At 46.3% G+C, this 15,230-nt stretch overlaps 2 protein-coding genes across 4 annotated transcripts in view; one reads left to right on the forward strand and one right to left on the reverse strand.

The window, feature by feature from the left end:
* FBXL14 (F-box and leucine rich repeat protein 14) overlaps window positions 1-5,116 on the reverse strand; it is a 30,038-nt gene extending 24,922 nt beyond the window's left edge. The window contains exon 1 of one of the 3 annotated variants that reach the window (XM_017545416.2): window positions 3,415-5,116. In XM_017545416.2, coding sequence (XP_017400905.1) covers window positions 3,415-4,608 — 1,194 coding nt within the window. In that variant the 5' untranslated portion in view covers window positions 4,609-5,116. Of the gene's footprint in view, window positions 1-3,409 lie in introns of all 3 variants that reach the window. The other 2 variants (XM_017545418.2, XM_017545417.2) reach the window with 2 other exon arrangements.
* WNT5B (Wnt family member 5B) overlaps window positions 1-15,230 on the forward strand; it is a 120,803-nt gene that overhangs the window by 65,356 nt on the left and 40,217 nt on the right. The gene's annotated exons all lie outside the window — the stretch shown is intronic.

The following is a 15,230-nucleotide window of genomic DNA, read 5'->3' on the forward strand; positions in this document are numbered from 1 at the left end:
AAAAAAAAAAAAAAAAAAAAAAAAGAAAAGAAAAAAAGGAGGAAGGGAGGGAAATGGAGCCTAGGTTTGAATCCTGGCTTCCTCACTTACTGGTTGGGTAACTTACCGCAGGCATTATGACTTATCTGGAAAACAGGGATAATACCTGTTTCAGCAGGTTGCTTTGAAGATTAAAACTTACAAGTACCTTGTAAAGCACACATAGGTTTCCAACACATTAACTGCTTTCCATCCAAAAAGGCAGAGAGATAAGCAACTGACCTTCACTAACCACTCTACGTAGTTTATCATCGTTTCCAGAGAAGCTCCAGCTCTATTAAGTATGCCTCATTCAGGATAACTATGGACCCATGGTCTTAACTTTCAAACATTAATTTGCCAACCTTTAGCCAAGCTTATATTTAACATAAAAACAAGACAAAACAGAACATGCTTCAAGTTACAGGTGGTAGGATTATTTTGCATATTAAAATGAAGAATGTGAACACAGAGCCTAAGACTTAGGTGCTCAAATTGTTATCAGTTCAATCTCTATAGCCATGCAGTCTCTTGGAAGAAAAACAGACTAAGAACTCACAGCTTGTGTGTAACCTTCATGAGTTGTGTCAAATGCTAAATTAGAAAGCTGACCCTAATTCAGAGTCCCTACTTCTTAATAGGCTTCACACATTTTTTTTTTCCAGGCATTAAGCACTGTAACCTAAGTGGGAAGAAAGAGATCCACACCTTCCCCAAAGAAAAAGAAGATGGATCTAGTGTCAGGCTCAATTAGACCCAATTGTGATGGCTCTCCAGAAAGGAACAATGCAGCTTTTGTGATATGCTCGCGCAGAAAACTTGGACATTTTACAAAACAATCTTATCCCAAAGAGAAACCTGGGTTCTAGCCCTCTTCCTGGAAAGAGGGGTTGATCCAGGAAAGTTTTATACCACTCTTATCAGCTCTTGCTCAGATCAGTATTTTTTTTTAAACAATCTCAGAAACAACCAAGACCAATGTGAAACCAGGAATGTGAACCACTCCCCTGCTGAAGCATTTACACCCATAGGTCTCCACAGCCAAACCACAGGGTGTCAGGTTATTTCGTTATTGTCTACCAAAGGGAACCCTTTGCTGGAATTGCTGGTATTCATTAATCTGCCCCCGTTTCAGTCTTAAAAAACCTTGACAGAGTGAATCCAGTGGCCAGCCTTGGCTATTGGAAGTGCTAAAATGCAAATGTGCAAGAATCCTGGCCAAGCTCCCCATCCCCCAGGAAAGTGCTTCCTTACAGCCGGGCCTGGAGGGGAATGTTAAAAAGAGGGCTAGAGCTGCCCTCCTCCTTTCCACCAGGACCCTCACTCACACTGGGAGATTCAGTATGCATGACTGAGCCGGCAAGCACGCAAGGACAGCGCTCTTTTTAACTTTTCTGAACAATGGCCTCAGTCCTTCCACCTTCACATCCTCCCCACACCCAGGGCAAAGAAATCCATCTTTCTTCCCCACGTCCACATCTCATGATCCACTTTTTCAACATCACCCCTAGATCTCACATTTACCCAAAGAAAAACTGACCACTCAGGGAAACTGTGACTTACGTGCAAATCTGGTTTTTAAAAAAGTTTCATTTTGTTCAATTTCTTTAAATTTCCACGTTGACAGTTTAAAGCCAAAAATTATATAAATCTCCAGTCTAATCACACTTCTAGAAACAAAACATGTCAGTAGTAAACCTTATACAGAATAAAATTTTACCCATGAGCTGGCTCACCCCCACATAGGATGCACCAAACTCCACCTTGCGTCCTCTTAGAGTGTACAAACAGCACCTCCTACCTTGGCATCTACCCAAGCACACAATGCCTTAAAAATAATTCGCAGATACAAGGCTGATTTTTTTTTTTTTTTCAAAAACATACTTCATATTTCCTCTTTTATTATATAAATATCAGTTTAACCTTTTACTGTAAGAATATAAACGTTTTAAGAGGATCTTTGTTATTATTTATACAAATTCACAAACAGTACAATTAATTGATAAAGGTCTCTGGGTTTCTTTTAACTCCATGGTCTCGCATGTTGCTGTGGAGGATTCTAAAAAAATAACAAAAATCCAACAAAAATATACATCCTACTCAAAAGTGATTTCTTTAAAGCCACAAGTCCCAATCCCCACCAAAGTAAAGAAAGTCATCTATTCCTCCATTTAGAAACAGAATTTTTTTTTAAACCCACAAACTCTCATTTTGTTAATAGAACAGAGATAAGACATGAGCTTCATCATAGCCTCGGGGCTCTGCAGGCCAGCTCTGCTCCTGCTTCCTGTGGAAGCCGCACTGTGTGACCTTTTAGTGGGGAAACATGGAAGAGGATGAGGGTAGGGCAGAATTTGCATATATAATCATCATTTTCAAGACACAATCTGCATCTCAAACAAAAACAACGGTTCAACTCTCATTGTGCCCACGTATTTGTGCTATAAATTAAGTCAAGATTTAGAAACAGGTCCTCACATCCCAATGGACAAGGAGAAGAAAGAAATTATAGCCAGAATGTGGAAGTGGGGCACGCTGGACGGATGGAGGCTGGGAAGAAGCCAACACAAAAAGACAGACAAACCCAAGGGCATCCTTCCAGTCTAGGCACAAACATGTTTCAGTCTCAAAATATCTCTCTTGTAGAATTCCAGGGCTTCAGAAAAAAAGTAAACTAAAACGAGGTAGCCAGACACATATATGTATATATATATATATATATATATATAATTTATATATATATAATATATAGAATATATTCAGCAGAAAAAAAGGACCATGGTTTCAAATTTCTTCCAAAAAATTTTTTAAAAAGGAAAGAAAATTAAGACAATGAAATGAGCGTGAATAGCAGAGTACTGTAAAAGGAGGAGTGATGAGAAGAGACTAGGATTAGTCACAAAGTGGAAGAAGGGTGAAAAGGCCATTGTAGCTGGGTTTGCTTTTTATACATTTCAAAATAAAAACCAGATCACAGTATTCAAATGAAAGCTGAAGTGAAGGCAGACATTTTCCTCAACTCCCCAGGGTTGAAAAGACAAGTCACTCCCCACCCCTATTTCCAGTCGTAGCAGTGGGGATACAGTAGCTGAATCAGTCCTCCACCCCCTGCAGGGGAGTGGGTGGGTAAGCAGCAGAGTCCATCTCTCCATCCGCAGGGAAAAGGAGCTGGGAGTAGGGTAGGGTAGGAACCCCAGCTGCAAAGAGAATGGGCTGGAAGCCGGGAGGGGGTTGGAGGAGGGAGGAGAAAACAAGCCTGAGGCTTCTGTCACAGCCCGTTCTCATCCGCTGCAATGATCTGTGCATACGTGTGCGTGTGAGTGTGTGGGGGACGGTGGTGATGGGAGGATGAACAGGGCGGGACAAGGGGAGCTGGTGCTGCCGCCCTCACCTGACCTTCTCACTGTCCGTCATCTGCCAGAGTCCCAGGTTGAGTACCTTGAGGCAGGGCAGCTGCGTGATGCGCTCCAGGCCGCGCTTGGTGATTCGGGTGCAGCCGTACAGGTCTATGCCGGTGAGCTGGCTCAGGTGCTCAGCGATCAGCTCCAGGCCCTTGTCCGTGATGCGCACACACTGTCCAATGTTGAGTGTGCGCAGCCCGTGCATCTGCCGCACCATGCGGTTGATGCCATCATCACTGATGTGGCAGGAGCAGAGGGAGAGCGACTTGAGGCCATCCAGCCCCTGGGCTATGTAAGCCAGACTCTGGTCCCCCACCTTGTCACAGAATGACACATCCAGCCCCGAGAGGCGAAGGCTGCCCATGGCCAGATGCATGATGCCCGTGTCACTGATGTTGTCACAGGAGCGCAGGTTGAGACTGCGCAGGCTGCCCATGTGCGACAGGTGCAGGAGGCCAGCGTCCGAGATGCCCCCGCAGAAGCTGAGGTTGAGGAGCCTCAGGCCCGTCAGCCCTCGGGAGATGTGCTTTAGAGACAGATCTGTGAGCTTCTGGCAGTCCTGCAGCGTGAGCTGCTCCAGGCTCAGGCAGCCCTCCGCGGCGCTGCGCGTCATGCCAGCCAGGTGCCCGATGCCCACATCCGAGAGGTGGCGGCAGCTGCGGAGGTTAAGGCTCTTGAGGCGCTGTAGACCCCAGGCGATGAGCAGAAGGCCGGTATTGGTAATGTTGCTGCAACCCCCCAGCTCCAGCACCTCCAGGCCCTTGAGGTACTGGGCTATGCGGCCCAGGCTGCTGTCAGTGATCTGCTTGCAGAGACTCAGGTTGAGAGCACGCAGGGAGCCGATCTCCTGCACAAACGCGTGGCCCAGCCCGTTGTCGGTGAGGTTGTAGCAGCCGCTGAGGTTGAGGCTTTCGATGTTGGCCATGCCCTGGATCACGTAGCTGAGGCTGCGGCGGAGACTTAGGATCTGCACTCGGCGGATGCCCCGGGCCTGCAGGCTGGGGAACAGCGACGGGTTGGCCCGGCGCAGGTGCAGCTTGGCCTCCACCCCCCGCCACACCGACTTGTGGTAGGCGGCGTCCCGCCAGGCCGTGCACACCTGCGCCGCGCGCCCCTTGTCCCGGACGTCCAGGTAGCCGAAGATCATGGCCAGCAGCTCGGGGAACAGGCACGAGATATGGGTCTCCATCTTCCTCCTCCCCCCTCCGCGGCGCTGGGGGGAGGAGGCGCGGGCCCCACCACTCCGGCCCCGGGCAGGCGACGAGAGCGCTTCTCCCCAGCCGCTACCGCCGCCGCCGCCGCCTCGGGCCCAACGGCCGGCCCCTCCCCGCCTTCCGGCTCCGGCCGCCGCCGCTCCTCCTCCTGGTCCGTCCGTCCTTCCTTCCTGCCGGCTGCGCCTCCGGCCCGGCCCTCCCCCGCCCCGGGCTCCGCGCGGCGCTCACATCCCGGGCGGGGAAGGCGCCTCGCTCTCGCTCCCGGAGGCCGGCCTCCGCTGCCGCCTCGGCTCTACCCACGCCGCGCCCGGGCCGCGCCGCTCCGCCCGCGCCGCCGCGCCCACGCCCCCTGCCGCATCCTCCGCCTCCTGCCGCCGCCGCTGCTCCGCGGGCCGGCGGGCGGCGAGGGGGCCCCGGGGCCGGGCGCACGGGCTCCGGGCGCTGAGGAGGCTTCCTGCTGCCTTTGTCTCTCGCCCGCTTTTCAAACCTCCCAGCCCCGGGCCGCCCGCACTCCGCCGCCCAGGCGGGGGGACCAGGAGGCCAATCCCGGCCGGCGGCGCGTGTTCCTTCTCCCCTGCCGTCCGTGGCCACTTGGGAGCTGCCGGCCCCCGCACCGAGGACGCCGCGGCCGCCCGGCCGGAGCGCGGCTCGGCGCAAACCCCGGGCGAGCAGGCGGGCCGCGCGTTTGGTAGCGTCCGGGCGGCCCCGGCCCCGCCGCCCTGCCGCGCGTCCCCTCTGCCGCTCCCGCTCCCCCGCGCCCGCGCAATGGTACGGGCCTGCGCTGCCGGAACTGTGGAGCCGTTGCCCTGGAAACCGAGTTCGGCCTGGTCCCGTGGCCCCTGGTTTTTAACCCTGTGGGCGCCGTGCGGGAGCAGCAGCTGTCAGCAGAGCGCCTCCCCACCCGGCTTCTTTTCACCCTGTAGCCCGTTATTGAGCTGTTCCCTCTCTGGGCCACGCCCCAACCCCGTCCCTTCTCTTTTTCTTTGCTGTAGACGTCTGCGCAGCCTCTTCCCACACTTTACCCCTACAATTCCTGACCCTTACTTTTACACCCCTCTCGCTTGATTATCCCTGCGAGAGCCTCCTCCTATAGCAGTGCTCAGTAATCATCACCCCAACTCTCCTTTTCTTACTGTCCCTAATGCCCCTTCACACGTCTCGTTATCACACCCCCAGCTCCCCAGTAGGGGCTGTTTACTACGACTCCTTTCTCTCCAGTCTTGTGTCTTAAATTGGAGAGAAACACGGCTTTATTCATCTTGGGTAAACAATGAACCCCTCCAGTCGGTGTTCTAGAAATTTCTAGAATTATCCATGACTACTTCCTTCAAGCATCTTTTGATGGTTTCCAGACACTCTGTGTATGTTTCCCTTAGTACTTGATACATCAAGACTTCCCTCCACTTCTGCAGCTGCTGCACCACCAATGCCCTCAGCCTGCTTTGCTCCTGGAGGGTAACAGCCTTCCCCAAGTCTTCTTTTAGGAGCTTTCTCCTTGTCATCAGCCTTAGACCATCAGTTGTATGGCTCAGTTGTACTGATAGTCAATATATTCGTATATGCTGAATCCTATTTACTTTTTGATAAAAACAGAATGACAAACTTGGTTTAAGACACTCCAGTCGTGTCTGTTGGTTTATGAACTGTTTTATGGAAACAGGGCAATATTCCATTCTAGGATGTAGCCCCTGGGTCCTAAATGTCCGTACTAAGGATAGAATTTCAGAAGTTTCATTTTAACTACTCCCAAACCTGGCATTTCTGGATCAGAGAAAATGACCCTCTGTATTTTAATTTATGGATCCACACAGCCACATACAAGACAATCTGATTTTCAGAAAGGAAAATGGTTTCATTGATTCTTTGAGGACCTGAACAAGATTTGGTAGGGGTTCCATATTCAGTGTAGGAGAGCAACTTTTGCCCAAGCAACCAATACTAGACCAAATAATACAGATTGAGTAATAGGCATAATACACCTTTTACACCCCACCACTCCTCTTTCCTGAATCAGGAAATGCAGAAGCAAAAATTCTCACCAGCTTGTTACCTCACCCACATTACACGCAGTGTGAAGCCCATAGATTTTTATAACCTTCCTGAAAAAATAGACTGTACTGTTAGTCATCCACATGATTCCAGATGGACGGTGGCAGTAAAGTGTCACGATTCTGGGGTGTGCCTGGGCCTCACTCTTCTCCTGGGCTTATCCAGGCTTCTATTCTTCTCTGTCACTTCTGCTTAAACTTTTACCTTAAATTCTGCGTGAAAGTCACTTTTTGGTTGTTCTACAGACCTAGATGTGTTTGGGTTGATATCAAGGCCTTAATCCAAAGCACCTTAGTGTAACTTAATCCTGCTTAATACAAAACAAAGTACCCCACCCATTTGGGGGGAATTTTAGACTGGGGGCCTGAGCAGGCTTGGACTAAGAAGGAGCTTAATGGTTTTTCTTCTCTAGAAAGGCCTTTGTTCTCAAATCTGGAGAGTTATTCAGAGGTGCCTGGAAGCACTTTCTCTAGAAGTTGGCCATCTGGTCCTCATTCTGGCAACAGTTTTTCTTGAGTTGACCTCTAGAATTTTATTAACACAGAGCCTTTTATTTAAGAAATATAGCATCACGAAGTATCACAGGAAAGCATTTGTGGGGAAAAGGAACCAGGGCGTAGAATGAGCCCTATGCAGAATCTGAGCACCTGGTGATTTTATGCCGCTGAGAAAATGACTCCCCTTTCTGGGTTTCGGTTTCCCTGTGTAACACCAGGGTGATTTGACTAGGTAACCTTCAGGGACCTTTCCAGGAGGAACACTCTGTGAGGCCAAGAGCCTAGCCCATGGAATTATGCATTGTTCCTAATGCAGGCTGCAGATATGAAGAATAATTTCACATACAGTAACTTCTTGGGAGTTTGGTTTATGCTCAGACTTGGAACACAAAAATATATGGAGAGTATGTATAGACAAGAGACTCTGATTGTCTGGCAAAGACGTATACCAGTATAGGAAATCCCGGGGCTTGCTGCTCATATTTTTAAAACTGATTGAGATTTTTGTATATGATTTAACAAGTTGCAACCAGAATGGTTTTTTTCTGAATGAACTACAGCCCATTTAAAAGCAGAAATGATAGCCTTGTATAGGGAGTTGCTCCAAAACCTTACCAAGAATTTTTTTAAATTCTAGATTTTTCAGATGGCGGGTGCGTTTTACCTGGGTAGGGTGGGAAAATTGAGAGGCCCAACCCAAAGATCGGGCTTACCTAAGGATTCATACGTTCTCCTTCAGAAGGGGAAGGCCTGACGGGAAAGATCAGAAGAGCTCTGTAGTTTTTAACTCCTCATTCAAGAATATATACATCTCCAAAAATAGTGGCCCAGAGTCTAGTTTATGGGCTGGGTCAAAGAAGTTAAAACAGGCCAGGTGCAGTGGCTCACGCCTCTAATCCCAGCATTTTGGGAGGCTGAGGTGGGCTGATCACTTGAGGCCAGAAGTTTGAGACCAGCCAGGCCAACAGAGTGAAACCCCGTGTCTACTAAAAATATATATAAAAATATTAGCCAGGCATGGTGACACATGCCTATAATCCCAGCTACTTGGGAGGCTGAGGCGTGAAAATCGCATGAACCTCTGCCTGGGGGGGCAGAGGTTGCAGTGAGCTAGTACTGTGTGCCACTGCACTCCAGCCTGGGGAACAGAGCTAGAGACCTTGTCTTAAATAAATAAGCAAAAGAAAGAGTAAGAGTTGGGCCAGGTGTGGTGGCTCATGCCTGTAATCCCAGCACTTTGGGAGACCGAGGCAGGTGGATCACAAGGTCAGGAGTTCAAGACCATCCTGGCCAACATGATGAAATCCTGTCTCTACTAAAAATACAAAAATTAGCCGGGCATGGTGGTGTGTGCCTGTAGTCCCAGCTACTTGGGAGACTGAGACAGGAGAATTGCTTGAACCCAGGAGGCGGAGGCTGCAGTGAGCCAAGATCACGCCACTGCACTCTAGCCTGGGCAACTGAGCAAGACTCCATCTCAAAAAAAAGTTAAAATATTTTGTGTCTATTTTCCTTGAAGTCTCATGGATTTATGGCACAATGCCTGCTAAGTAGTAGACACTTTTGTCAATGTTGTTGAACTGAAATGAATGAGATGAATAATATAAATAATAATCTCTTTTTGAAAGACTTCATATATATCAAAACTTCTTGGAGAGGTCTGGGCAGCCAATAGTAATCTGGGGTTTATAATAAATTGCTACCTTTCCAACTTCAAGGTTTCCTGAGAGTAACATTCATTCTATTGCTAAGTATTTCTAAGTAGGAAAGCATCTCTCTCATGACACTTCTTGGTGACAGAATAGTGAAGATAAGAGAGGGTGAGTATTTGATTCACTTATTGCAAATAACAGATTTAAGCAGAAACAACAACCAAAAAAACCCTATTTTAAAATGGGCAAAGGATTTAAGTAGACATTCCTCCAAAGAAGATACAAACGGCCCACAGTACATGAAAAGTTAATCCGTATCATTAGTCATTAGGAAAATGCAAATCAAAGCCACAATAAGACGCCACCTCATATCCATAAGGATGACTACTATTAATAAAACGAAAATAACAAGTGTAGGTGAGGATGTGGAGAAAGTAGAATCCTGGTGCACTGTGGGTAAGAATGTAAAGTTGTGGGCCAGGCACAGGGGTTCACATCTGTAATTCCAGCACTTTGAGAGGCTGCAGCAGGAGGACTGTGTGAGCCCAGGAGTTCGAGATCAGCCTGGGCAACATAGCAAGAACCCATCTCTATTATAAACAATTTTGCAGCTGCTATGGAAAATGGTATGGATGTTTCTCAAAAGATTAAAAATAGGGCCGGGCGCGGGGGCTCAAGCCTGTAATCCCAGCACTGTGGGAGGCCAAGGCGGGTGGATCACGAGGTCAAGAGATCAAGACCATCCTGGTCAACATGGTGAAACCCCGTCTCTACTAAAACTACAAAAAATTAGCTGGGCATGGTGGCGCGTGCCTGTAATCCCAGCGACTCAGGAGGCTGAGGCAGGAGAATTGCCTGAACCCAGGAGGCGGAGGTTGCGGTGAGCCGAGATCGCGCCATTGCACTCCAGCCTGGGTAACAAGAGTGAAACTCAGTCTCAAAAAAAAAAAAAAAAAAAAGATTAAAAATAGAACTACCATATGATTCAGCAATTCTGCTTCTATGTATGTAACCAAAAGAATTGAAAGCAAGGGTTCTGAGAGCTATTTGTACATCCATGTTCATAGTAACATTATTTATAATACCAAAAGGTAGAAGCAACCCAAATGTCCATTGACAAATGAATAGATAAACACATTGTGGCCGGGTGCTGTGGCTCACGCCTGTAATCCCAGCTCTTAGGGAGGCAGAGGCGGGAGGATAGCTTGAGCCCAGGAGTTCGAGACCTGCCTGGGCAATATAGCGAGACCCCGTTCTCCACAAAAAGGAAAAAAAACAAAAAAACAAATTGTGGTGTATACACACAAAATAAGATTATTTAGCCTTAAAAAGGAAGGAGATTGTGACACATAGTACGATGGAGATGAACCTTAAGGATATTATGCTAAGTTAATAAACCAGTCACAAAAGGACAAATACTGTACAATTCCACTTATATGAGGTATCTAGAGTAGTCAAAATTATAGAAACAGAAAACATAATCATTGCTATGGGCTGGGGAGAGGGTTGATGTGGAATGGGGAGTTGTTTAAAGGACATAGACTTTCAGTTTTACAAGATTGAAAAGTTCTGAATATTGGTTGCACAATAATGTGAATATACCCAACACTACTGAACTGTACACTTAAAAATGATTCAGATGACAAATTTTATGTTATGTGTACTTTACAATTAAAATTTTAAAAAGATTTTAGCAGGACAAACATTTTGAAAAAAAGACAGAAAAAAAGAGAGAGAAATAGGTGAAAAGTATTCTCACCTCAGCAGGTTACCGGGAACTCCCTGAGATGTTTGTTTATGTTCTCCCAAATTATTAGCTTGCTGTATCTTGTAAACGTAGGTTTATCCGCTACTGTGAAAATAAGGGCTTGTGATCTGGATAGCAAGAGCCCTCTCGTGAGGGTGAATGTGCACTATATTGTCCACACTGGAAAACTCATGGAGGTGAAAGGTAGGGCTATGCTGTTACTATTCACACACACCCCGCCCCATGATGGTCACGCCCTTTTACCCTTGAAATGGGATTGCCATTTGTAATTTGTTATTTGCAACTTTTGAGTGTTAACTCTAATAGGTGTTTTTATAGTTTCAGGCACCCAACCAAATAATTAGAAATACAGTAAAAAAATAATCTCAAATACCAGCTATTGTTTGTTAATATTGACAAACACCTTAGGTGCTTGTTACAAAACAGGTAGATAGAAGAACTCTAGAAAAATAAAGTGTGTTGTAAATGTAGCCATATCCAGGTCACTGAACACTTAGAAAGATGGGTTTTCAATTTATTCAGTCATTCAGCCTGGGCAGAGTGACCATAATCACAGCACTTTGGGAGGCCAGGGTGGGAGGATAGCTTGATCCCAAGAGTTTGAGACCAGCCTAGGCAACACAGCAAGGCCCACCTCTACAAGAGATAAAAATAAAAATAATTAGCCAGGTGTGATGGCACGCACCTGTAGTCCCAGCTAGTCAGGAGACTGAGGCAAGCAGGAATATCGCTGAGCCCAGGAGGTCCAGGCTGCAGTGAACTGTGCTTGCTCCACTGCACTCCAGCCTGGGTGACACAGCGACACCATTTCTCAAGAAAAAAAAATTCAGGAAAATATTAATACAAATTATATACATTTCTGTGTGCTATGAAATAAAACAAGTTGTAGAAGATGATGTGTTTGCCTTTAAGAACTTGGGATCCAGCAGGTGAGGTAGAAAATACCTGCGACAGTGACAGTATTTGTTAGTGTTATAAATGCCAGCAGAGGATAGAAGTAAAGTTCTCAGTTTGGAGGATCCATAGTGAAACCTAGAATTTGAATAGGTGTTGATGGGAAAAATGTCATTACATTATAGCGGAAATTTAATTTTCCCAAGAATAAGAGACCTGGCTGGGCATGGTAGATCATTCCCGTAATCCCAGCATTTGGGGAGGCTGAGGCAGGAGGATCACTTGAGCCCAGGAGTTCAAGACCAGCCGGGGCAACATAGGGAGACCCTATCCCTACAAAATTAAAGAAAAAAATTAGCCAGACACACTGGTGCGCATCTATAGTCACAACTATTCACCAGGCTGAAGTGGGAGGATAGTCTGAGCCCAGGAGGTCAAGGCTGCAGTGAGCCGTGATCACACCAATGCACTCCAGCCTGAGTAAAAGAGGGGGAAAAGTGGGTGGGGTGGGGAGAGAGAGAGAGAAGAGAGAGGAAAAAGAGAAACCTTTATTTTAACTCTTATGTATCGAGAATTGGAATTCAGTATCTGAAGTCAGAAAATTTTAATTCATGGTCTGGACTTTGCAACAATTTTTCCAACCAAGATTTGCCTCAAAAAAGGCAGGAGAATTGCTTGAGCCTAGAAGGCATAGTTTGCAAAGATCTGGGCCTTGAACACTAGAATGGAGAACAGAGCAAAGGGCAAAACTCAAAAAAAAAAAAAAAAAAAAAGTATTTGTTTCAGCTTTCTCCTCATTTGCCCTATTCTCTCTCTCTAACAATAGAGGCAGACAAGGAAGGAAAGAGAGAGGTTCAGAGTGTCCTGGCTGCGCGTCCACGTGTGACTCTCCCCTGAGGGTCCGTGCCTTCTGTTCTGGTTTCCCATGGGCTACGTTCACACCACACTTGGAGTCTGAAGCTATGTGTTTCAATGCTACCTCTCCCATTGGAGTTTGTTGCATGGCCTACAGCAAAGTCACTCAATTCTTTGAGCTTATATTTCCTCATCTATAAAACGGAAGTGATTGCCGTTTGCAGAGCTGTGGTGAGACTTTGTTAAGAAAACATCCACAAGAAAGGCAAGGCCTAGTGCCTCCCCAGCACATAGTAGGGACCTACTAAATGCCATTTTTGTTTTTTTCTTTTATAAAGATGCACTGTGAAAAAGAAAAAAGAAATCCCTCACAGATATGACTCAAATTATATAGATGTTCATTTGCTGACAGTTAAACTTTTTTAAAACTTTATTTCCTGTTTTAAAGAAATGTACCGGAAACATAACAAAAGCGCAGCAGCAGAAGAGAATGATCGTCAGGTAGAGCCAGCCGCCTGCTTGCATCTCATCTTCTCTGTAAGTCAGGAAGAGTAGCGTGTTCCGTTCACCCGCAAAGGAATAGTCCAGAACTCCGCTTCTGCCAGACATCCAACCGTCCTGTGGCTTTTGACCTAGGGCTTCAGTGCCAACTCTTATTCTTTCTTTTTTTTTTTTTTGAGATGGAGTCTCACTTTGTCACCCAGGCTGGAGTGCAGTGACACGATCTCAGCTCACTGCAATCTCCACCTCCAGGGTTCAAGCGATTCTCCTGCCTCAGCTTCCCAAGTAGCTGGGATTACAGGTACCCACCACCACGCCTGGCTAATTTTTGTATTTTTAGTAAAGACGGGGTTTCACCATGTTGGCCAGGCTGGTCTTGAACTTCTGACCTCAGGTGATCTGCCCACCTCAGCCTCCCAAAATGCTGGGATTGCAGGCATGAGCCACCATGCCCAGCCCAACTCTTACTCTTTCTTTTGCTTAGAATGGTAGTTCTCAGGATTGACTAGGCGTCAGAATAAACTTGAGAGCTTCTTGATGCAGGATATCTGGGGAGGGGGAGAGGCTTGAGAATTTGCTGACATTGTTGTCAGTATCATCCGGGAACTGGGGATCACAGAACTGAGAATCACTGGTAGAACCTCCTAGTACCCACCTTTTTTTTTTCCTGCTTTAAAACTTTTGTTAAATTATACTTCTTAAAAGCTCTCTGATTTTGGCAAAATAAAATAATGTAGAAAAAAACTATAGTCCCCCGGCTCTATCTTCTTTTAGAACCTAAGCTCCTCTGATATAAAGGTTGAAATTTTCCCCGGTGGTATGGTGAAAAGAACTTACGTTTCATAGTCAGATGAATTCTAGGATAAAATCTTGACTGCGTCACTTATTAGCTCGATGACTTTGGACAAGTTATTTAACCACTAAGAGCCTCAATTGTCTCATCTCTAAAGTGGAAGTAGTGATTTCCAAATCTTGGGAGTTTGGTGAGGGCTGACTGGGATAATGTGTGTAATCTCCTAGCGCAATGACAGACCGTAATGAGAACAGCATAACGTTTATTGAGCAGCTATTAAGTAGCAGGCCTTCTTTTAATGTCTTTACATATGCAAACTTACCTAGTTGTCACAACAGCTCATTTCACAACCTATGAAGAGAGTTCATTATTATCTCAATTTTGCAGATGAGGAAACTACATCCCAGAGAATGATTTGCTCAAGACCAAACGGCTAGCCGAACTGGAATTTGAATTCTGTGATCTGAATCTAGAGCCCATATCCAAACCATCATGCTTTGCTGGGTTAACAATATAAGTTTAGCATTCCACCTTGCGAGTGGAGTTACTCTATGATGCCACATCAAGAGGGGACCATGACACAGAAAGATAAATGACACATGTTCTCACTCACATGTGGGAGCTAAAAACAACTGAGCTCATAGAAATAGAAGTAGGGGGAGGCACAGTCCTCATGCCTGTAATCCCAGCACTTTGGGAGGCCAAGGCAGGTGGATCACGTGAGGCCGGGAGTTCGAGATCAGCCTGGGCAACATGTGGAAACCTCTATCTCTACAAAAATACAAAAATTAGCCTGGCATTGTGGTGCGCACCAGGGATCCCAGCTACTCTGGAGATTAAGATGGGAGGATTGCTTGAGCCAGGTGGTGAAGGCTGCAGTGAGCTAGGATCACATCACTGCCCTCCAGCCTGGTGACAGAAGGAGGCCTTGTCTGAAAGAAAGAAAGAGGCTGGGAAGTGCAGCAGGGAAGATGGGACAGGAATCAGCTGGGTAATGGATGTAGAATTACAGCTAGGCAGGAGGAATAAGTTCTAGTGTTATAAAGCACTGTAGGGTAAATGTAGTTAACAATTTATTATATTTGTTCCAAAAGCTAGAAGAGAGAATTTTCAATGTTCTCAACACCAAGGAATGGTTTTTGAGGTGATGGATATGCTGATTACCCTGACTGGATCCATTACACATAGCATACATGGATAGAAATAGCACCATGTGCTCTATAAACACGTACAATTTTTACACGTCACCTGAAAATAAAAGGGAAAAAAGATGTGCAAATATGTTTTGAGATCTTTAAAGCGCCATGGAAATGTATGCTATGTTTTGATTGTTATTATGAAGAGTACTGCTGTCCATTTGAACAACTCCTCATAAAATAAAGTACCTTTGGCTTGGGAAAAAAAGTAGAGTTAACAGTGAGTGTGACATTGACCATACTGTGAGCGGGACCTGGCCACGGTGGGGTGTGGTGATCATGCAAAACACTCGATGGTTCTGGTTGGTTTGTTAGCCAAAGTAGGTCAGTGTGTGTGTGTGTGTGGGTGTGTGTGTGTGTGACAGAGAGAGAGAGAGAAAGAGACATAGAGT

This window comes from Cebus imitator, unplaced genomic scaffold (assembly GCF_001604975.1).
Source record: "Cebus imitator isolate Cc_AM_T3 unplaced genomic scaffold, Cebus_imitator-1.0 Scaffold179, whole genome shotgun sequence".
Classification (NCBI taxonomy): domain Eukaryota; kingdom Metazoa; phylum Chordata; class Mammalia; order Primates; family Cebidae; genus Cebus; species Cebus imitator.